General features: G+C 37.5%; 1 protein-coding gene across 2 annotated transcripts; it reads right to left on the bottom strand.

Annotated features, from left to right (window-relative positions):
- Nucleotides 1-6656: 6656 nt before the first annotated feature.
- VCAM1 (vascular cell adhesion molecule 1) lies at nucleotides 6657-24994 on the bottom strand. 2 transcript variants are annotated; one of them, XM_046645812.1, is made up of 9 exons: nucleotides 24787-24990; nucleotides 23966-24241; nucleotides 21403-21723; nucleotides 19863-20129; nucleotides 16239-16514; nucleotides 14099-14419; nucleotides 12931-13197; nucleotides 11217-11483; nucleotides 6657-7579 (listed from the first exon to the last, which is right to left on the bottom strand). In XM_046645812.1, the coding sequence occupies exons 1-9, from the start codon at nucleotides 24848-24850 to the stop codon at nucleotides 7419-7421; spliced, it is 2220 nt and encodes a 739-aa protein (XP_046501768.1). In that variant the 5' UTR covers nucleotides 24851-24990; the 3' UTR covers nucleotides 6657-7418. The 2 variants fall into 2 exon arrangements, with proteins under 2 accessions (XP_046501768.1, XP_046501769.1); XM_046645813.1 differs by lacking the exon at nucleotides 11217-11483 and having other exon boundaries at nucleotides 24787-24994.
- Nucleotides 24995-25256: the final 262 nt, after the last annotated feature.

Below are 25256 nucleotides of genomic sequence, written 5' to 3'. Positions count from 1 at the left end.
ATGAAATCCTTACAGAAATCGCTTCCTAATGTTAGGATTAATTTAAATGTTTAAACTTTTCTCTCAAACTTTGTTAAAGTTGATTAAGCAAAGGATAAAAAGAAGATCCCTAGACCTTTGTTTGGCTAAATACAAAAAGAAATTCTCTAAAACAAGTGAAAAGAAATTACCTAAGGCACATGTGTAAATTTTGATACAACCATTGTGCTTGAGAGTTGGAAAGGATCTTAAAGTTTAAAGTAGAAACTCTAAATTTTGTATACAACTGAAGCTCCTTGATGCATAAGGTAATTAATGCATAAGGTGCTTTTAACGATCACTTATGTTGGTTGTTGGTAGTAGCATTTTCCCAAAATCTGCAATTAGCAGAACAAAAGAGGCATTTCCGGGGATTCAATATGGAAAAGGGATAAAAAAAGAATCTGCTTGTGATCAGAAGTTTCTGTGGGCCTGTGCAGCTTTCTTTTATTTATAAACAATCTTCAGTTCTATTTCATATTTTTCCTACCTCATTTACCCAGGTCAGGAAAGATGGTGGCAACAGTTATAAGAGGTGGACCGTCATGAGTTTTTTCCAAACTGTTTCTTAGTCTTGGTTTGACTATGACAGTATCAGAGCAGGACACGGCGAACTTGCTAGTCTCATAGATCCAAAAAATGTTCTGGTAGCCAAAAACCAATACTACCAAAAGTCTATAACAAGATTTGAACCCATTTCTAAGAAAATCAGACTATGAAACATTTTATGAGGGAAATGAAAGTTCACTAATATCCTGAAAGTCCTTATGTACCTCCCCAAATCAATCATTTGTTTCCTTCCAGCTAGAATATTAGGCAAATGAATGAAATAGTTTTGCGTTCATATTTATAGACAATACAAAGGATATCTACTTGAGAGGGAAAGCCCTTGTAGACACCTTCACTGTAACACTAGTCAGTCAGAAAAAGTTGACAGTAGCGTCCAATACAAACCACACTCACTTCAGAGACCAGGAGAGTCAAATAAGAAATTCCCTTCTTCCCAAAGATCTGACTACTACTGTCAAGTATAAGACTTGCCTGTCTTCCTTCACCCCTCTTCAATCTCATTTCTGCTACTCCCCTTTAAAGATTCTTGTAACCAAGATCAGGAAAAGGAGGTGGGGACCTCTCTGATCTCTAGGGGAGAATGATTCACTATTTTTTCCCTCACACCAACACTGAATCCAACTCTGTTTGTAAAATGACTTTATAAGTGCCCTGGGCTATGGACAAGGGCTGGGGCTCAGCGAAGTCTAGGTCGTGGACAGACATCCTTCTGGAAAATGAACAAAGTTTATAGGCAGCAATTTATTAGAAGGCTCTCTCTAGACTGTGATGGGGACAGTTGACTTCTCGGCAGAGGTGATGTGTTGAAGTCTAGTGAATAGCAAGCGTTGTCTCTCTTGCAGACCTTGGCTCAGCTTCCAGGGGCTTTCTGGTTTTTGCCTGTCTCTCCAAGCTGAATTCTCTCCTTCACCAGAGGCCTCCTCAGGTCAGGTTATCCTGATCAGCACAGGTCACACTCCATTTCCTACAAAGTCTTATCACATCACTCTGCTTCTATTACTAAGAACAGATGAAAGGTGGGGAGTGGGGTGGATAAGGCCAACTGCTTCTCTCTTTGTTCTCTTCCCAATGCATAAACCCTATGCCCTTCTTCCCTCTAGGCCTTTGACTTTCAAGCATCTACTTTTTTAATGTAAATTTTATTAAAATTACCACCACCCAGATCAAGCAACAGAACAAAAACAGAACCCAAAAGTCCTATTGTGCTCCTTTCCAGTGACTGTCACCCAAGCAATAACTAGTATCCTGACTTCTAAGACCATGTATTAGTTTTGCATGCTTTTGAACTGTATACAGATGAAATCATTTCGGATATACTCTTTTGTAAATGGTTTCTTTCACTCAATATTCCTTTTTCAAGATTGTTGCATGTAGTTAAAGGTCAAGAAACTACCTTGGAAGTTTAAAAAAGTACATTAACCATTCTTTTTCATTGAGATATAATTGACATATAACATAGTATTAGTTTCAGGTGATATTTCTACATGTTGTGAAATGATCACCACAGTAAATCTAGTTAACATCCCTTACCACACACAGTACATTTTTTTTCCATGTAGTGAGAATTTTCAAGATCTACTCTGTTAGCAACTTTCAAATATGCAAAACGATATTGTTAACTATAGTCACCATGTTGTACTTTATATCACCCTGATTAATTTATTTTATAACTGGAAGTTTGTACCTTTGACCACCTTCACTCATTTCGCCCACTCCCCACCCCCACAACATACCCCTCTTGCCTCTGGCAACCACCAGTCTATTCTCTATATCCATAAGATTGAGTAATTTTGGTTTTAGATTCCTCATATAAGTGAGATCATACTGTATTTGTCTTTCTGTGTCTGGCTTGTTTCATTGAAGCATAATGTCTCGAGGTCTATCCATGTTGTCACAAACAGCAAGATTTCCTTCATTTTCATGGTCAAGTTGTACTCCATTGTATGTATGCACCACATTTTTTAAATTCATTCATCCATTTATGGACACTTAGGTTTCTTCCATGTCTTGGCTATTGTGAATAAAGTTGCAATGGATGTGGCAGTGCGTATATATTTTTGAGTTAAGTGTTTTTCTTTTCTTTGGATAAATACTCACAACTGGAATTACTGGATCTATAGTGGTTCTATTTTTACTTTTTTCAGGAACCTCCATTCTGTTTTCTATCATAGTTGTACCAATTTATATTCCCAGTAACAGTGCACAATGGTTCCCTTTTCTCCGCATTTTTGCCAACACTTGTCATCGCTTGTCTTTTTTTTTTTTTTTTTTTGAGGAAGATTGGCTCTGAGGTAACACCTATTGCCAATCTCCCTCTTTTTGCTTGAGGAAGATTGTCACTGAGCTAACATCTGTGCTAATCTTCCTCCATCTTATGTGGGATGCCACTACAGCATGGCTTTACGAGCGGTACTAGGTCCGTGCCTAGGATCTGAACCTGTGAACTCCAGGCTGCCGAAGCAAAGCATGTAAACTTAACCACTACACCACCAGGCTGGCCTCTCTCTTGTCTTTTTGATAATAGCCATCCTAACAGGAGTGGGTGATATCCCTTTGTGGTTTTGATTTGCATTCCCTGATGATTAGTGACATTGAGCACCTTTTCATGTACCATTGGCCATCTGTATGTCTTCTTTGGAAAAATGTTTATTCAGATCCTCTGCCCGTTTTTTAATCAGATTGTTTGTTGTTTTGCTATTGAGTTCTATGAGTTCTTTTTATAGTTTGGATGTCAATCCCTTATCAGATATATGATTTGCAAATATTTTCTCCCATTTGATAGGTTGTCTGTTTACTCAGTTGGTTTTCTTTGCTGTTCAAAACCTTTTTAGTTTGATGTGTTTATTTTTTTTTTTTTTACCTTTGTTGACTTTGCTTTTTTATCAAATCCAAAAAGTCACCAAGACCTATGTCAAGGAGCTTACCACCTATGTTTTCTTCTGGGAGTTTTGTGGTTTCAGGTCTTATGTCCAAGTCCTTAATCCATTTTGAGTTGATTTTTGTGTATGATGTGAGAGAGTGATCCAGTTTCATTCTTTTACATGTGGCTGTCCAATTTTCCCAAAACCATTTATTGAAGAGAATGTTCTTTCACCATTATGTATTCTTGGCTCCTTTGTCATAAAATAATTGACCATATCTGTATGGGCTTATTTCTGGGCGCGCTATTCTGTTCCACTGATCTATGTGTCCATTTTTATGCCAATACCATACTGTTTTGATTACTATGGTTTGCAATATAGTTTGATATCAGAAAGCATAACTATTTTTTCTATTTGCGTTTTTATATCAATCTAAAAGCTCCTTGTAGCAATATAGATATTTGTGATAAACACAACCTATCAAAATCTGTAGGATGCAGCTAAAGCAACAATAAAAATGAATAAACCATTGATATATGTAATGACATAGATGAATCTCAGGAGCATTGAGCTAATTGAAGGAAACTAGACATAAAAGACCATATGCTGTACAATTCCATTTACATAAAATTCTAGAAGAGGCAAGACTATTGTGATAGAAAGCAGATCAGCGTTTGCCCGGGCCAAAGGTGGTGGGAAAGTGGGAAGGAGATTAACTTCAATGGGGCCTGAGGGAACTTTTTGAAGTGATGGAAATGTCTTATTTCTCGATTATGATGGTAGTTAATGAATTTTATTGTATGAAAATTATACCTCAGTAAATCCAATTTTTAAAATACCATGAATAATAATATAAAAAATATAAATGCCCTAGAAATAAATCCAAAAATAGGAAGAAGAAGCCAGTTTTGAAGTGAAGAAAATAATAAAACTTTTCTGCAAGATATCAAGGATAATCTAAGCATATAAGGACTATGCTTTGCTCATGGATTAAAACACTCAATACTTTAAAAATGCCAAGTCTCTCCAAAGTGATCTATAGATTCAACACCATTTTAGTCAAAAGTTCAACAATCTTTCTTTGTGGAGCTTAATAAAATGACTTTAAAATTTATAAGGAAGTACAAATACTAGATTAACCAAGGTATATTTGGGGAAAAAAACAAATTGGAGGGATTTGCCCTATCAGATATGAATTAACATAGTGTATTATTAGCACAAGGATAGACAAGTATCTTAAGAGAACAGTATAGAGAGCCCAGAAACGGAACCAGGAAATTTGATGTAAGACAAAAGTAATATTACAGAGCTGAGGTTGGAAATAATGGATTTTTCAATAAATATCGTAGGTGTTTATGGTGTAAGCACAATTGTTTTATCATCTTAAAAAGAACAAACTGGATGCCTATCTTGTATTGTATACAAAAATCAATCCGACGTGAAAAAAATATTCAAAAACTTAAAAGTAAATCTACAAAACATTTTTGTGTGTGTGGGGAAGATTGGCCCTGAGCTAACATCTGTTGCCAATCTTCCTCTTTCTGCTTGAGGAAGATTGTTGCTGAGCTAACACCTGTGCCAGTCTTTCTCTATTTTATGTGGGATGCTGCCACAGCATGGCTTTACCAGCAGTTCTAGGTCTATGCCCAGGATCTGGGCCTGCAAACCCTGGGCTGCCTGCCGAAGTGGAGTGCACAAAGTTAACAACTATACCACCGGGCCAGCCCCCTACAAAACTTTTTTGAAACAGCATAATGGAATTTTCTACCTTGGGATAGAAAAGGATTTCTTAATTATGATACAAAACACGAGCCATAATGGAAAGATTGATAACTTTGACCTCATCCAAAATTGAATTATATTCATCAAAAAATACCAAAAAAAGAGTGAGAAGACAGGTCACAGACAGGGTAATGATGTATATAGATCACGAACTGGGTAATGATGTTTGCAAAACATAAAACCAACAAAGGACTGGTATCCAGAATACATAGATTTTTAAAAGTCTCCCAAGAATCAGTGAGAAAAAGAAACCAGCCGCCAGAAAAACAACAAAAGAAATGTGTACAGATATTTCACAGAAGAGCCAGCTCAAATAATCCTAACACGAAAGGACCTTAAATGTGTGAAAAGATGTTCAACTTCACTGGTAATCAGAGAAATACAAATTTAAAACATTATGAGAAATCATTTTACACCCATAAGGAAGGCAAATTTTTAAAAGATAAACAATGCCAAATTTTGGCAAGCTGTTTAATAGTGGGAACTCCTATTCACTGCTGGTAGGGCTATAAATTATTTTAGCCACTTCAGAAAACAGTTGGTCTTTCCCTATAAACTGAAACATGCACATTTCCCACAATCCAGCAATTTCATTAGTATGTATAGATTCTAGAGAAACTGTTTCACCCTTCTTACACGTGTTAGCCAGGATCATGTAAAACAATGTTTATAGAAGCTTTGTTCATTACAGAAAACATTGGAAACAGCCCAAACGTCCATCAATAGTAGAATAGATAAATGTGGCAAAATTTCATAATGGAATACTACAGAATAGTAAAAAAATGAATGACCTATAGCTATACATGACAATATGTATGAATTATGAAAAAACATAATTTTAAGTGAAAGGAAAGTCACAAATATACCACTTGATTATATTTATATAAAATTCAAAACCTGGCAAATCTAATAATGTTCTATTTAGGATTACCTATTTGGGAGTAAAATCTCCAAAGAAAGCAAGAGAACGGTTAGTTCATAATTGAAGGTAATGGTTCCTGCTCAGTGAGAGAGCTGCGATCAGTGAGCGGCATCTGAGAGGCCCTGAAGGACTGTAATGCTCTAGCTGTTGATCTCAGCGGTATGTGGTCCACAGGCGTTCATTTGCTGCTCTTTAACATGTGCATATTTATCTTCTTTCACTACTTTTGTGTATGCTATGTTCAAAAACGTTTTAAATTGCAGATTCCAAGGACACAAAACCGGATATTTCAGTTCAATAGTTTAGCTCGGCATCAAGAAATCTCAATTTTTGTCAAGTTCCCATGGTAATTCTGATAAAAATAGTCTGAGGACCACACTTCAAATGCTGCTTATTATTTCTGTGGATTTGAACTCGTCCTTCTTGGAACGTGCTATTTTCAAAAGAGCTACAGCGTGGTTAAAAGACGCAGTTCATAATAAATAAACACACAACTCTTCCAATTCCAGAAACTATCACTTTACTGTACAAAAGACTAAACATTTACAAAAGAAAATTAAAAGGAGTCGCATTTTTAGGCCACATTGGGAAAGTTACACAACAGTCTGATGAATCAACATCGTAGCAGGTCTCCGTACCATGTCAGTACCATCCAGAGAAATCCAGCCAACCATTACACCACGGGTTGAAGTGTTCAGTACCTGAAAGTCAAGCCGTGCCCTCTTGGTTTATCATTTGCCTATAAAAGTATAAAACCCTGGCATCCTTACAAAACATGAAATTATTGTCAGAGAACTTTATAGGAATTAAATTTTGTTAAAAGAAATAAAATATAAAAAATGTGACATAGGTCAGCTGCCAGTCAATATTAATGTTAAATTTTCCTAAGATATATTAAGTTACAACAATCGGTCCAAACAACACGGTTTAATTATTTTCGAGATCTGACTATATAGTGCTGCTGTTCCATGCAATGTTGCTATGGCTCAGTTTTATTTTACATATGTACAGATCATGTTATTGTATATACACATCAAGGAACTACTCCAGCCATCACATCTCAATGGCAGTGCCTAGTTTTTAGGCAGAAAGTTTTCCTTTGGCTTCTTGCTCACAGCAAGGGAGGTGGGCAGCCATTGCCTTCCAAGAGTTCACTGCATTTAGGGAAATCTGGACTCTCAGCTTGTTTTCCTCATGCAATGATGAGCAATATTAAGGATTTGGACTGATAAATAGTGTCTCTGGTTGAAGGTTTCAAACATTAGCTACACTTTTGACTTCTGTGCTTCTACAAGACTGTATGACCCTTTCATGTTGGCTCTTCTTGCAAAGTAAATGATCATTCCAATGGCAGGTATTATTAAGGAGGATGCACAATACAGCACGAGAAGTTCAGGGGAAAAATAGTCCTTGTTATTCTCTCTTCCTGGAAAATAACAAAATGGATGCAATTAATGTCTAGTGCAAAGAGAAATTGTTTAATAATATAATAATTACATATTTTATTTTAACAGTGCAACTAGTTCTCTAAAGAGAAGTAAATCAAAGCAGCGACAAGCACCAACAGGACCCAAAATGCATCTTTCTCTAACTTATCCAAGTAATCAGGTGGTATTTGCTATAGTCATGATAGGTCTCAAGATGACAGCTGTTGGCTTCCACAAACTTGGATTCAAATAGATTTAGGTTCAATTGTAGAGTGGAAGGAAGAGGTTAACTTTTTAGGGCTCATTTACAAGAGCTGGAATTGGAGAGGAGTGTTTGCTTTGGGCAATATAAATATCTAATAAAGAGTTAGGACTCAGATCACCGTGAATTAAAATGACTAACCAATTCTCCAAGAAAATCCTTGTAACATGTAGAGTGTAACCTTGATAGTCAAACACCCATATACAAAAAAGTAAGGGAAAGAATTCTTGTGAACGGCTTTTTCAGAGAGAGATAGAAAACTTCATATTTTGTATCTCTGAAGTGGGACATCTTAATACATGTTATCACTCTTCAGCACTTATATTATGTCTTGATATACGAGTTCTTTGGATAGTATCAGGTTTCAGCTTAAATGTTACTTACTCAGAGAGGCATTCTCTGACCCACATCTCCATCCTAATTTACTTTTATAACCCACTACACTTTCATAGCTCTTATCACAGCTTATAATTAAATATTTGTTTGTATGATTATCTATTAAATTTGGTTTCCACCTCCAGACTGTAAATTACATAAGGAGGTGTGTCTATGTTCTCTTTGGTCCACTGTAAATAGCCAGCGCCTGGCTCACTGCTTGGAGTATTTGTACTCAATTAACATTTTTTTGAATAGTAATACATATTTTTTCTTTCTACAGCCTGTCATTTTGTCATTTAGTTGTAACTTGGGTATAGAAAGTAATAGTACACAAAAAGTTTAAAATTAGTACTCTTTCTAATCTACTAAAATTCATCTGACAGCTGCAATACTATTTAGCATCTTAACCTCATGAGAACATCTAAAGAAGATAGCATGTCATTTACTGGAGATTTGTTGCTGTTTATACCTATGCTTGTATAGCATCATATGATCTCCCAAGTATTAAGTTTCCTTAAGTGGCATACGTGTAGTCTCAGTCCTGGAAGAAATGAGTGACCTGATTTTAGTGGTCACTACATTTCCTCTAGAGGTTTCTAATCACTGGAGGTCAAGCAAGTAGAAAGAATCACGAGGGTCAGATGATAGGAAGTCAATTTTTTCGAATTATTGAAGTATGTAAACTTTACTTATGTTTACTTCATCATAAACATAATAATGATTGCCTCATTTTTCTACTTTCCTTTGCTAGAGCAGAACTAGTCAAAGTATATGGGTAATATTTTAATGGCATTTCTGTTATCATAATTATAGTGAGGCGTCAATATTGAGGACATGCTGGGCAATGGTATTTCTGCTCCTATTGCTTTCTTTTCAAGTTAATAAATATTATCTTTCTTTTTTTAAATTACTTTTGTGTGTGTGTATGTGAGGAAGATTGTCCCTGAGCTAACATCTATTGCCAATATTTCTTTTTTTGCTTGAGGAAGATCGTAGCTGAGCTAACATCTGTGTCAATCTTCCTCTGTTTTATGTGGGATGCCACCACAGCATGGCTAAACAAGTGGTACTGAGTCCATGTCCAGGATCCGAACTTGTGAACCCCAAGCCACGGAAGCAGAGCTCACAAACTTAACCACTATGCCACAGGGCCGGCCCCTAATAAATATTATCTTTTGCCTTCAGTTTTCCCTGCGGACATCTGCAGTAAAACACAAATTTGCTTCTGAGTTGGTTACCAGGACAACCTTCAAATACAATTTTCTAGTAGCTGTATAAACACTGAAAATCCTAAAGACTCCCAACCATTTCTATCACTGGAAAACATTCAAGCCAAAACAAAACAAAACAAAATGAATTTTAAAACTCAGCTAAATACAAAGGAAGGCTAGTTCAAAATACCCAGAAAAGATGTCAAATGTTTGTCTCTGTTCGCATGTAGTTACTTTAAACCATATTTAGCTTTGAGACCTGAATTGTTAGCTTAGTGCCTAATATTCTTTGATTATTCATTTAAGTAATGAGTGAAAAACAGCAAATATGTAAGACTAATTTAGTAAAGCAATTAGAAAAGACAACAATGTGTGAGAGAGAAAGAGTTAAAAAGTGGAGGAGAAGCTTTGATATGTCTTTGAAAGAGAATCATTAACTACAAACAGAATTACAAAATTATTAGGAGTCCGATTGCCTGGGACTAGGCTTAATTAAAGGTGGAGGCACCAAGGATTAAAGAAAATAGGAATGAGTGAATTTCAACCTACTCATAACTGAGAGCTCAAACTGTCCAGAATCATCCCCAACCTCACTGGAAGCACTGATTACATACACCCCCGTGTCATTTTGAGTGACATGATACAAGGTAAGTGTTCCATTCTTTGAACATATAGTAACTTCATTGGCCAGATCAATTCTTTTCAGGATAATCACTGCAGGCGGATGACTAAAAGTTTTACATGTAATTGTGATATTTTCCCCTTTTTTAACATTTCTAGATGGATGTATTGATATTGTCGTGTTTCAAGGAGGTACTGTGAAGACAGAAAATATATGGTAAGGCTTGCAATCTTGAGAAATTTGGCCAGATGAGTAAAATTTTTACTCATTTTCTGACCTAGGTTTAAATTTTCTTTACATTGGCAAGTGGTTGCTAACTCTGATAGCCAAGCGCCTGAGGCTCTTAAGAGTTGGCATTTGTTTGCAGTCTTGTGCACTCCAAGTATGGCTTCCAATACACAATGAAAGCTTATTAGCACACAAGGAGTGGGAGACTCATCAGTAAAGGCTGACATCGTAAAGGTTGCTTATGCCAATAAGATCAACAGATCCCACTGTGGGTTTACAAGAGGAGTTAGGAGACGAGGGGGCCCCTGAAGTTTCTCTGCTGAGGCCGCTGCCCCCTCCTTCTCTCTTGCCATCAGAATAGGGCAGGAGGGACAAGGGGCTTAGATTTTTAAGGAGGCAATTCTGTAGCCTAGAGATTCTTTTATGCTGCTCAGCATCAAGACTGCCATTGCTGATTATTATCCTGAAAAGAGTCAATCCAGAAAATATGCAGTTACCCCATGTTCAGAGAATGGCATTCTCTTCTGGTAGGAAGGAAAAGAGTCTGGACAGAACCCTTCTTTCTCTGTGTGCCAATCCTACTTCTTTAGTTTCCTTATAAGCCCCAGGGAAAAGTTTTGAAAATATGTTTAAACACTTAGGAAATGCAAGACCTCAGAGACCAATGATGAATCGACAACTTGAAAAAACAGACGGGAATTCTACACTCACCAATGATTAATGTCAATTTCCTGGCTAAACTCCATAGGATAGAGCAGCTGTGCAGATGATTTTAGCAAATATTAAGAAATAACCACAATCAACATGGAATTCACCTTCATTTTGCCAATTCATCTAATTTGCCAACTCATCTAATACTAGAAATTCTTTACAATCCACCAAACCTGTGATCTATTATAAAAATAATAAAAAACAAAAACAAAAAACTAACTAACCTTTAACATCAAGTGTTAGACTTCTTAATTGCAAGCCAACTTGGTTTTTAGATTCACACTCGTATACTCCCGCATCCTCTAACTGGGCCTTGTGGATGGTATATTCACCACCTGTGGACTTTAGTACTGTGTCTCCTGTCTCTGCTTTTTTCTTCAGGATTATCCAAGTTTGGGGAACATTTCCACATGTACAGGAGATAATAACAGTGTCTCCTTCCTTGACACTCTCAGAAGGAATAGCTCTAAGTTGTATGTCTTTTGGAGCAACTGTAAAGAAAATTGAAAAGGCACCTCTGATTGGAGTGAAATATAAACCAATTCCACATTAATTAATGACAGCAACAATAGCTATCAAAAAGCTATTCGTGCTGTTTGCATTAAATAATTAGATGGGCGAGTAAAGAAGTCAAGCATTGATGGATTGTTGTAAATGATCATGTTTTTAATAAAAGAAGACATGTCTTATGCTTCTCTCATCTCCCTTAATCTAATTATCTACCTAGCCTAGACAAAGAACGAGTGTTTAATAAACAGCTATAGAATTCAAACCTGAAAAAAAATTTTTTTTTCACACTGTTCTGCAAAATTTTTCCTTGAAGTACAAAGGCCTTTACAGGCTTCTGAGTTTTGAGCTGGATCCTCCCAGATCAAAAAATTAAACTGTGCAGAAATGACTTTTTTACTTTCCTTAACAACCACAACTACCATTTATTAAGTGACAGGCACTGGGCTAAGTACTTGACATACACCACCTTTATTAATACACAGTCCATGGAAAGAGGTATCATATCACCATTTTATAAGTGAGATTCCTGTTAAGTTCATCTATTTTGTGACTTGATTTGAGATTCTTTCCCCCACAGGGCTACAGTACCATGGCATCCATCCTAGCGGCTTTCTTTATGGTTGTGAATTGCCCTTCCAAGTTTCTTCCATTAAAATGCAAATTCTCATTGAGATGAGGTAACAAGAAAGTCACTAATACTCTAGTGGAAATAATACCAAGGGGTAAGACAGGAAATGACAGCCCCCGTGAAGAAAATGACCTTGAACCCCAAATGAGAAGGAATGGGGGAAAATCCAAATTGACCACCTCGGGATTTTGCCCAAAACTGCATAGTCCTTCAACCTGTCAACCGGGAATTGCTTTGTTCTCAGTCTTGGCTCTCCATTCTGGAGAGAGCAGTTCTGGATTTTATAACTTAATCCACTCTAGTGGTTCCGTGCCATCAGGCTGATGAGCCAGAGGGCATGGTCACTGCTACTCTTAGTCGCAGAACAAAAAGTTTAAATGCCTTCTTAGGCTTCTAAGCAAATACTAGCAGGCACCTTGAACAATTACCACTCAGTGTCCAATTCCGCCAGATATGGTGGCTTTAATCCTAAGTAATTTCCAAATACATATCTACATCTTCCCATCCTTATTTCAACACCATAATCATTGCCTCATAAGTGTAACTGGAAGTCCTGGCACAGTTCCTAGAGCTAGCATTCCACTTGAGGTTAAAAGAATTTCAGGATAAATAACTTAGAATGTTTCATGAGATGGTACTATTCCAGGAGTTTTCTACGCATAGGAAACATCATAGCTCTTCAAAATCCTCAATACATTTTTTTAGTAAAAATTTTGTTTTCAAAGAGGACTTTGTCCAAAACCAGTAACACAACAGAAATAATACTAGCAATAATAATTCATTAATCACACTCTGCTCACCTTGAATAGTTAATTCCACTTCTTTTCTGCTTTTTCCAGCCTGGTTAATCCCTTCACACACATAAATACCAGAATCTTCAATTTTTGTAGAAATTAAGGTGAGAGTTGTATTCTCAGAAAGAAACTGTAGCTCCCCATTATTCAGCTGCCTTCTCCACAGGATTTTCGGAGCTGGAAGGCCATCGCTAGAGCATGTCATATTCACAGAACTACCTTCCTCGAGGATGGAGGAGGGGCTGACCGAGATGGTTGTATCTCTAGGGGCAACTAAAAAGGTAAGGACACTTGTTAATTTGATCTTTTATACCCTGAGTTCCACAGAGTTTTAATAATCTTGCAAAACTGGGCTATGGATTCAGTGAATTAGAACAGTTTTTAAACCTTGATAACTTTATCAAAGGAAGTTGCTGTCTTCATTTACTTTAGCAGATACAGAATGATAGGGAGCAGAATATGGACACATCAAGGATATTTCCTAATGGAATAAGTTCTGTAGAAACTCTCTTGCTACCAAAGAAGGGATGGTCAGTGATAGTGTGTATTGACATCTATGGTACATTAAATATGACCACAAATTATTTGAATCTACTATGTAAAGTGTCTATTTTTCCACCTCTTGAATCTAGACTGGCCTTGTGATTCACTTTGACCAACATAACATGGAAGAAGTAATACTGTAGGACTTCCAAGCTTAAGCCTTAAGAGGCTGCTTTCATTGTCACCCTCTTGAAACACTGTGCTCTGGTGACTAAACCTAGGATACTTTCCTTGAGGGTAAGACATCACATGGAGAAAGGGAGGCCCACACATCCCAGAGAGGGCTCCAGACATGTGAGTGAGGCCATCTGGGGCCAGCCATTCCCTGCTGACCTGCCAACTGACTGAAAATGTGTGAATGAGTTCATCTGATACCTCACTGAGCAGATGAACTGCCCATCTGACCTCTTGCCAAATTGCCAACTCATAGAATCATATGCCAATAAATGGTTATTGTTTTAAGTGTTGGGTGTAGCTTGTTATCACAATCATTATTTTGAAATTTCTTTCCAGTTATGTCCGGCCCCCCCAACCCCGGAGGTTTTAACTATTAACCTTATGTTAACTATTGCCTGGCAAACATGACAAAGAAATCCATATTAAATTGTGGATACATCACACATGTACTTACTGTTAACATAAAGTGTCTGTGTACTCTGCCTTTGTTTGGGTTCAAATTCCATTTCATCAATATGTAACTTAGCCTGACAAACAAGAACTTTTCCAGTATCTTCAGTGGTGGGGATGAAGGTCATTTCCAGATTCTTGGTCTCTAGGGATTTATTATCCACGTCCTCCAAAAAGTTTTTTTTCTTCATAATACTCTCCCCCTTGAGTAATTCAATCTCCAGCCGGTCAAATGGATACACATCAGGAACTTTGCAGCTTACATTGACTGGGTTTCCCTCCACTAGCAGACCACTCATCTCAATTTTTGGATCACTAGGGAATGCTGCAAATATAAAGCAAAAATGATGTTTATACATGACATTCAACAGAAAAATGGAACTAATCTTTATTAAATGCAAAGGTCTCAAAATGATAGCTTTAAGTCAACTGGATAGAATGATCACCAATGTATAAATAATGACATTAAGTATAATATTTATTATACCAAATGTAAATAATGCTGAGTAAAAAAAAATACTTAGCACATGAAGTCATCAAAACATTATACTTCTTATTTTTCTTTTCTTAGTAATGCAATCTTGCTGATAGACATGGACTGATCTTTTTGAAGGACACGTCAGCTTCCACCATCTTAGTAACTATACATTTAAATGTTTTAACTATTTGCCACGACGTATTGAATATTTACTATGTGCTAGCACCTTAATATTCATTATTTCAGTCTTCCAAACAGCCTGATAAAATGATTTTTATTTAACTTGTTTTACAGCTAGAAAGACTTATAGAGAATGTATTCTATAACTAGGAAAACTTCTAAGACTTATAGAGGCTAAGAGATTTTAATTAGGCATCATATCTAACAAGTTGCTGAGTTGAGATGAGAACCCGTATTTCTCCGAGCTCAGAGCCCAGGCTTGGTTTCACAGAGCTGCGCAGTCTCTTGGTATCAAATAAGACTCACAAGGCACTTCTCAATTTAGACGTTTTAATTTCCAGTGGCCAAGTTTAGGCAGCAAGTTTTAGATATTTCTCAGACAATATTTGTAGTAGATTTGCTAAAAAATGTTTTTCCTTAAGAAAAATGTTGTTAAAGTGATACGTTCTCAAATATTTCCATATTGCAATAAGACTTCACTGCTGGTTCTCATTTCTGTTAAGAATGTGCCTACATCAGCAGATCCTGGACTCTGGGTAATATGACAACACAATAAAATTCATCCTTCTTTTGAGAGATTCAAATCCCTTTACGGACATACCCTAACTCATTCTGAACAAAATCCTGAGGGCTAACACAAGTTTGGGCAGGTTTTCTGGTGGAAAATCTCTGCAATATGTTGTCTTGAATTTTGCTAAATAAAACAAGGCAGAGCAATCCTCTCAAAGAAATAATTTTGTGGTCACTTAGCATATTTTATTGCTAATTCATTATAAACTGAGGAACTATAGCGATGTCAAATTCATTGAGATTTAAGATCATAAAGGATTTTTATTAAGGTGACAAGAACAGCAAGAAAAAGTGGCGTGTGTGTGTGTGTGTGTGTGTGTGTGTGTAAATCAACACTGAGATCTAGTGCTATCTGTTCATTCTGCTTTTCACCTGAACTGCTGCCATTGACCATCCACTATGACCAATCTTAGTCCCTGTCTTCATTTTTGGCTTTCTCCTGCTCCCCATTGCCCCGTTTATTCCCATCCTGCCAATCAGCTTTCCAAATGTGACTTCAAAACAGTAGCCTCGGGCCTCACCCTCAATTCAAGCAGTTGAGCAGCAGTCATCCCCACCCTGTTATCTGAACGGGCACTGACTCTCACTCCTTGCTCACTATCACTTCTGTACACCCCAAGCACACAGAGACAGGATGGGAAGCAGGGAACGTGTAGTGTATTCAAGTGCATGATGGGAGAGCATTGACAAGACTCAAACTAATGATTGTGGATGCTATGTACAGGTGCAATATATACTTAAGATTTAGGCCAGTTAAGTTGCATCAAAAATTCTGGTTCAGAGATTTAGGAACCATTCACAATGCTAAGTTCCCTTTCTAAATACATGGATCTCATTGTATATCACACACTTATATTCTGTTTCTTCCAATGGAAATGAAAAAAAAAAACAGTAAACAACTCTGAAAGCCACTTACAGTAGAGGTCCACCTTAATTTCCTTTTCCACTTTCTTACGCCCACAGGTCACGACGCACAGGTAAGAATGTTCATTCTCAAAACTCACAGGGCTCAGGGTCAGTGTGGACTTGGTACCCTCAGTCCTCACCTTCCCACTCAGAGGGCTGTCTATCTGGGTTCTCCAAGAGATAGATGGGGACTCGCAGCCCATGACATGACATGTCAACGTGACTGAGTCACCAATCTGAGTAGCAATCTGGGGTCCAGGGGAGAGCTCAACAGAAAACAGTTTCTCTGGGGGAAAAAGAACAAGATGAAACAAAGATAAGATTCTTTTCTTCTTTCCCACATTCCAATATGTCATCTTTTTTTCTGTCTCCTTTCAGCTAACATCTGTGCCAACAAATTATTCCTTTCCACCTTGGGACCACCAGGAATGAGACCACGTCTTTTAAGAATAAAGCCATAATAGTCTGTTGATTCATTCATTTAACAATGAATGTGGGTAAAAATTTGTCAAGACAAAGATTGGCATCTTTTCATAACAATAATTCAGTCTGTGCCCAAATGTGCTTTATCAAAACCCTGTAATAGTGGGCAACAGCTTAAATAATTTGAGGTTCCAGTGTGTCAAGCATTATGTAAACCACATTACATTTATTGTCTCATTTAATCCTCACAACAACTTCATGAACTCAGGCTATTAATTCTTCTCTTTCACTTTCTCCTTCTGCTGCTTCTCCTATTTTCCTCCTCTCCTCCTCCTCTACCTCCTTAAGGAAACTCAGGTTCAGAAATGCTAAATAAATTTACCCAGCTTGCAAATGGCAAAATTATTGCTTGAAGCCAGGTGGGTCTAATTCAAGATCCCAGCTTTTCAGTTGCTCGAACAACTAAATCAAATCATCCTCATATGGAGATAAAACTAGATAGAAGAGAGATACTGAAAAAAGCTACCAGAAAATGTCTTCTAGTCAGATACAATCCCCATAACAGACCAGTGCTTAGAGCTTCTGTACCAGCAATATAAAGTTAGACCATTGACAGTCACCCAGAATCACATTGCGAGCAAAGTCAAAATCTAAGCATTAAAGTGATACACAATCTGAATCTAAAATTTGTCGTTGTAACATAAAAATATTTTACAATTAATTCAGGAGCTGAAAATGGAGATGTGAGGGCAAACTCCTACATCTCATACACCCAGGAAGGCTCTTTGGCTGCCAGCGCTATCCCTGCTGGGCACAAGGCTGCTTTGGGATGATTGCTATCTAGAGAGAAAGGAAATTCCAAGTCTCCACTCCCTGATCCCCTGAAGAGACTGAGAGTGGCTGGGCAACTCTGAAGTGACAGATGAGGCTCCACAGAAAATCACTAAAACCATCCTTGTAAATAACAAGCTGGAGATAGAAGAAAGAAATCTCGACATATAAATAATCCAAATACACTACATTTTGCAGGGTTCTCATCTGTGCCAGAAGTTATTTTTCTCCTTTTGGGTTGTCTAATTGTGACATTGTGGTATCTTCTAAAGAAGGCTTTCCTCAAATTACCCCAATAAATTGATATGCTATTAGATTTTGAAAGAGAAAGATCATTCAGAAAAACCAGAGTTTCTGAATTCCTTATATGCTAGTGTGAGAATAGGGAACTTTAAAAACAGAACCACTTCCTGCCCATTAACAGTTCTCAGATCATTCTTTACGGTGACTGTGTATGTTACCATGTGAACTGGTGGCTCCTGCGGGAGTAGTTCATAGGTAACTGAAAGGTCCAAGTTCAAGTCTCTCTTCCGTACTTAAGGTTGTTAGTATCCTGTGATACAAAGTGCAAAACAACTCTCCCTGCCCTGCAGAATGCACTTCTTTTTCACATGAAAGAGGATTCAGCTTATTATGGGGTGGAGGTATTCCAGGTTGGATGATTAGCTTTACGTGTTTTTATTAGTGTAATATCTTTCCTAGTCTCTTGAGAAGGCTAATCCGAGTTAACCTGCTGATGGTGAGTGTGAATTTTATTTTTTTAACCATCCAAGTTTAAACTCTATGTTTTCATATTTTAAAACTGTGTTGCCCATGTTTACAATTTATTCACTCAACATTTACTGAGCACCTATGATGTAGCAGGCACTGAAATATTAAAACACACACACGTATAGTTCCTGACTTTAAGGAGCTTAGAGTTTAATGGAAAGACCCACTTAAATAGATACATTATTTTGCCTCTTGCTGAAGAACTTTTCAATTATCTATGGCAGTTGCCATAACTTTTTCATGTCTGTTCCCAGCAGTAAGCACAACTCTTGGATTCTTGGTCAAGGGCTCTTAATATGTGTTGAACTGAACAGAAGAATATACGTCAATAAGAAGTGTTGACTGGACACAAAGGGAGGAACGACTAGGTTTGCCCAGCACAGTCTGGAATTGGGCGGCTGACATGAGCTTTGTCTTGAAGGACAGCTAAGACTTTGCCGAGCGAGAGAAGGGTATTCCAGGCAGAAGGAATGAACAGAGGTACAAGGTACAAGGTACAAGGTCACCAACAAAGCAGCAAAGGTAGTTTCTGACCAGATTGTGAAGAGTTTTATGCAACTATTTTAAGAAATGTGAATTTTAATTTACACGCAATTCGGGTTTGGTTGAAGTTATATAAATGAACTCCTTTTTTTGTCTAAGGTACATAACTCTGGTAGGAGAGTGTAGGATTGATTATCTTGGGGACAGAATGATAGCAGGGTGACCATTTAAAGACAGAGAGCTATAGTTGAAAAGTCAGAGAGTTTTGGATTAAAATGAGCCTGTGTTGAGATCATAGTAAATGCTACTAATGAGCTATTTGGCTCTAGGCAAATTATGAACTATGCTGAGTCTAAGTTTTTATTCACCTCATAAGGTTGTGGTAAAGACTAACAAAATAACATACATAAAGTGTAAAGTAGAATTCTCGGCAAATATTAGGTGTATAATCAATAGGAGCCATTGAGACACCACAGTATTAGTAATTGCTAAGCATCTCATCTGTAAAATAGGTATAGCATACTTTTTAGTTATTTCTTGAAGATTACAGATAACATATGTAAAGTGATAACACATGCAAACTGCCTGGAATATAGCTGGTGTTCAATGAATGTTGTTACTTAAGAACATCTTGCAAGGGTCCAAGTGACAAGATAAACTAAAGCAATAGCAAGAAGGTTGAAGAAAAGAGGCTAGATTCTAGGGATCATTTTGAGGTAGAACTGACAGGATTTGGTGACATGGAATGGGAACATGAATTCGGGAGTAAGCAGCATATGGTAGTCCATATCTTGGGAGTCTGGAGTGCCAAGAGAAGAGGATCAGATGTAATAATATGAGAATACTAATATTCAAGGGGCAGAAGGAAGAGAGAAAAGCAAGGAATGAGGCAGTGAAGGAATGATGCGATATGGAAATGAATCAGAAAAGCAGAGCCATGGAAGCTCTAGGAAGAAAGACTTCCAAGAAATATGAGTAAGATGAATATATAATTGTGCTAAAGTACATGACAATCAGATGGGTCATCAGTAAAATTCAGGGAAGCAATTTTGGCATCAAAGTTGTTTTTCTATTGCTCAAATCCCAATGACAGCACCTTTATCATTCTTTTTCACATTCTACTTACCCTGAACAATTAATTCCACCTGTGTTCTGTCTCTTCCAGCCAGATTAACTCCTTCACACACATAAATTCCAGAATCTTCCATCCTCATAGCAATTAAAGTGAGAGTTGCATTCTCAGAAAGAAGCTGTAGATTCCCATTATCTAATTTCTTGCTCCAGAGAATCTGTGGAGCTGGTAGACCTTCACTGGAACATGTCATTGTCACGGAGCCACCTTCCTGCAGCCTTTTGGAGGGATTCACAGAGATAACTGTGTTCCTGGGTGAGACTGAAAAGGCAGAGCACGATATTAGTAATTGCTAAGCATTGTCTCGATCCAAAAAGGATGGTGTATTTCTCTCACAGACTGTATTTATGTGCTTTTACAAATTTGGCAAACTTACTCTGCCAAACCAGTATAGAGAATTGGGGAGTCATAAAAATTAGTTAATCCAGTTTTTGACTAATTTAATTCAGCTACTTTTTTGGATGTTTGGTGTTTTCAGATGGCCATAGATACTCAGAAATTAAGAAAGACCTTTTGGGTAATGTGGTTCAATCTTCCAGATAAGTAGAGTCCCATCTCAGCATCCTTGCCAAGTGTTCATCCAAGTTGGCTCAACACTTATGGCACAAGGCAATCTCCTACCTTACAAAACTTCCATTTGATTTTTGGACAGCTCTAAGTATTGGAACATTTTCTCCCTATTAAGCTGAAAATCTTCCTCTTTATAACTAATTTTTACACATTGGTCATAGTTTAGTCCCCTGCTGTTACAGAATAAATCAAATCCCTCTCCCACATGACTGTCTTTCAAATACTTAATTATAGCTCTCTTTCCCAAGTTTTATATTCTCTAGGAAAAATATCCCCTATTTGACTATTCTTTTCAAAATATTGAGGAAAGTCTTTCCATCTCATTCTCTTTCAGCTGAACATGCTATAGTTGTCAATACTCCTTTCAAATGTGGTGTCCTGAGGAGAACACAGCATTTTAGTCTGGAACAGAGCACAGAGAGTCCAATTCTACACAATTCTAGGACTACAAGACTGCTTAAATCTCCTGGCCCTCTCAGGGAGGGTGGAGGCAATCAAAACTCATGTCCACTCTGCCAAATGCACATGTATACGTGTGAGCACATGCATATGCACACATACAGAATAAGTGCTCACCTGGTAAAATCCCCATACTTGATATTTCAAGGCATATTATAAGAATTTACAAAACAGGATTAAAAACATTTTATCACTTGAGCCTATTTCTTACTCCCCAATCAGGTAGTATTATTATTCTCTTTTGACAGGTTGGGAAATAAAGATATTGAGTGACTCAAGTTCACATGGTTAGAGGAGCCAGAACCCAAGCTCAAGTCTTCTCACCCAAATCCAGTGCTCTTTTTTCATTGAGTTATGCTGTTGACAAATATTATTTTCTCAATGAATAAAAATGGAGTAAAAACTACAAACAAGTTTCTTCTTGACTTTAGCTGCTAAGTTTATTGCCATATACATCCAAGACTAAGTTCCCATAAAGACCTGACTACATCACGTGAGTACTTACTGTAGACTTGTAATGTTTTTGTAGTCTCCTTTTCTTTGAGCTTAAAATCAATTTCATCAATGTGTAATTTAGCTCCACAAACAAGAGTTTTTCCAATATCCTCATTGGTAGGAGTAAAGGTTACTTCCAAACTCTTGGTTTCCAAGGCCTTGACATCCATATCCTCTACAAATTCCTGATTCTTCATGAGATGGTCACCCTTGAGTAAATGCATCTCCAGCCTGTCAAATGGGTAAACATCTCGGACCAAACATGTGACCGTGACTGGCTTCCCAACCTCCAGAAGACCACTGAAACTGATCTCTGGGTCCTCAGGGAAAGCTGTAAAGGTCAAACAAATACATGTCAGTGGGGTTTTTGCTCATGTTGCATAAGGTCCCTTATTGATTTCATGCAAGGTAAGCCAAGCCTAATGTTTTTGTTAATACAGTCCTAATTTATTTTTTAAATCGCCTTCCACAGTTTGGAGTAGGTTCACGAATCGGAATGAATCACCTTTTTGAGAGTTCTTCAGTTCTTATCCTGCGTGTACTAAGGGTTGTGTGTTATTGGAGTAAAAGAAGGCAGAAGAACTTAATGTTTATTGAGTACTTATATATGCCCATCACTGTGCTTTTCATTTAACATAAGTGATTTCATTTTATCCTCACGATAACCCTAAGAGATAAAGACTACATTTTACAGATATGAAAACATAGACAGTGCATTTGCATAACTTGCCTAAGGTCACACAGCTAGTAAATGATTTACTGGGCTGAGATTTAAACTCAGGATTTCCATTATTCTGCATTGCTACTGTAGATTTATATTATGTTATATCACATTCTCTTATTTAGGTCAGGGCAGATATATTTCCATTTTACAGATAAGGAACTTGAGGCTCCGAATGTCATTGCAAAAATAGTTATTGGGCAAGGTATTCTAAGAAATGAAAAGAACAACTTTAAATAATTGGCTTCTGAAAATGAAGCCTCTGACTGGAATTTATCCACCAGAAAGGCATACCTGTGCCATCTTTAAATCCTAGAAGGCACATTTGCCTGCTGAAATGCCCAACTCAAAGTCCTAAGCAGTACTCCATTCGAAACTTTCAATGCCGAGGCAACACCCTGTTTCAGTCAGCCACTGCGTGCTTTGCAAGGCCTACCTTTTCATTACAAACCTTCATGATGGTAACACATTGGCTGGATTCAATACTCTGTTTAATAAGAACACAAAGGTCCCAACTCTAAAGAATATTACGATAGAATGTGGAATGAAGACAGGACTGTTAAACATAATTAGAGACAGACATTCTTGAAGAAAAATCTCAGGCAAGATAATTAAAGCCAGAGGGTCTTCGTTTCTCTTTTTTAAATCTTCAACTATTTGGTACTTGTGAGCAAAGGCAAAGGAAATGGAAATGCTTTGTTATGTGAAAAAACGTATTTTATATTTTTCCATCAATAATTTCTGATCCTCATATTCTGTGAGAAATGTGCCTATAGTCCACATAGTTTGCTGTCAGGTAATATAAGAACTTGCTACTTTTCCCTGTATTTACATAAGGGGGCCTTTCAAGGAGCACAGGAGGCTGCACAGACATAAGCTATGCATGTACAACCAGCATAATTGAAAGCAGCCGGCCAGGCACAGTTTCTTGGGAAGCATTAGCAACACATGGGGCTTGTTGAAGAATCAGTTAACGTTACTGGGCAAAGTTGAGCTCCACTGCACCAGAAGGGAATCAACATATTTACAAGATAATCAAATGAGGTTTTCATGAAGAGATGACCATGAAAGAGTCCAGTTTTTTTAAAGAGTCGTCATCAGTAACTAAAGGCAAGTGATTTATTTCAGGTTAGTTTTTTACTCCCTTGCTAACTTTATTTTCTAGATTGAGAACAGATTGGGATGCATTTTGGTAGAATGGTAAAACTAAGGATAACCATTCATATTAGCAAGGCAAATCTAATTTATTATACAAATACCTTTGAGGTTGAGCAGTTGAGCATTAAGGTTTAATGGCACACACACACACAAATTCCTAAATGTATCTATGTCAAAACCAAATGAGTGAAATGTTTGCAGATATTTTTCTTATGTCTAAGGGGAAAACTTTTGTACAAAAGCCTACTACTAAATTATAGATCTCCTACTTAAACTGATTTTAAGCACTAAATTGCATAAGAATAGATAAATGGAAAATCTCTGAAGGATGGAATTCATAAATCATTTAGACATACGGCCAAGTAAACATGAAATGATATAATCAAATAGAAATTTAAAAATGAATAAAATAAAAAGAACTTTGGAGATCTTTATTTTATGGCTAAGAAAACCAAAGCCCAGAGAAGTTGAGTCTTACCCACGGTCACCAAGTTTGTGGCAGAGTTAGAAACAGAAGGCAAGATTTGGGTTCCTGATCTCAGCTGTCTATGGCTTTCTTGGTGCAGTATGTCCTCTAGCCAAGAATCTGGACATGAATATCCTTTTAAATTTTTTTCTTTTAAAGATATCCTTTCTTAAAAACTTATTTTAAAGCAAAACTGAGAGAAAATCAAAGATTCTCTAGAGTACTCACAGTAGAGATCCACCTGGATTCCTCTTTCCTGTTTGTCATGTCCACAAGTCGCCGTGCACAAGTAAGAGTGTTCATGCGCGAAACCAACAGGCTCCAGAGTCAGTGTGGATTTGGTCCCCTCGTTTATCACCTTCCCATTCAGTGGACTGTCTATCTGGGTCCTCCAAGAGAAAGATGGAGAGTCGCAGCCCGTCGTGCTGCAAGTCAGTGAAATGGAGTCACCAATCTGAGCAAGAATTTTGGATTCAGGGAAGATCTCAATTTTAAAAGCTTGAGCTGCAAAGGCAAAAAGAGAAAAGCAAACTTACTATTGGTTTGTTTAATATTCTACTCCCTCTCCTCTGTTCTAGTATAACGTCCAAAATACAAACTGGGTGATCTGTCCTAAACTGCTCCGAACCAACTACAAGGCAACCAAAAAGAACTGGAGTCATGGCCAAAGAAGGTGTTGGAATCATCTTCACTTAGGAGAACTCTCAGTTCTAACCCCGGTGCCCGTTTATCAGAGTTGTTTTGTTCTGTGCTAATTTTGATCTCATTATCAAGCACAGGAAACTAGACCTTACAAGAGATAGAATTCAATTACTCACTTGACAGTGGAAAAAGGTATCCAAAAAGCGTCAATTTGCAGCTCCAACTATGACACTTTAATGGTATATAGCAATATGCAATAGCACACTAAAAGTTAGGTTAAATTAGAATTCCCACTGTTTGAAAATCCTAGTGCCTTTCTTTACTACCATAGCAAAACTGACTGAAGCCAAAAATCAGGGCTAAAATGGAATGTGAACATTTGGAACAGATCAAGGAGAAGAACTTACAGGCTGCAAACACCATCCAAAGTATATTTAAGGCTCCAAAGATCATGACCGTCTTCCTAGGCATTTTAAGTTGCTCCTGTGATGAGAAAATAATGGTTCCAAAACTCTTCTTTCCGTCCCACCTGAAAGTGCTCAGGAAGTCTTTAGCTCCCAAAGCCAGTGAGGCTCAGTGAGGAGTGAAATGGAAAGTCTGCTCTTTATAAAGGGTCTTGTTGCAGAGGCGCAGAGGCGGAGGGAAATCCCTTCGAGGGGAAACCCGGAGCAGAGCCAAAAAAAAAGTTTAACTGACACTCAGCCAAGTCTAGTGTTAACCCCTTCAGTTCCTCTCAGTACTGAACCTGCTCCCTCTGCCCTAGGAAAATGGAACACTTCCAAAGCTATAAAATTAAAGCTTTTCCTGATTTTCACTCCAAAATGATATATTTGCCGGAAAGGTAGGTAACAGTCATTGCAGCATGAAGCTTTCTGAA

The sequence above is a fragment of the Equus quagga genome, chromosome 18 (assembly GCF_021613505.1).
Source record: "Equus quagga isolate Etosha38 chromosome 18, UCLA_HA_Equagga_1.0, whole genome shotgun sequence".
In the NCBI taxonomy this organism is placed as follows: Eukaryota; Metazoa; Chordata; class Mammalia; order Perissodactyla; family Equidae; genus Equus; species Equus quagga.
Note: the sequence above shows the minus strand (reverse complement) of the source record. Positions and strands in the feature narration are given on the sequence as shown.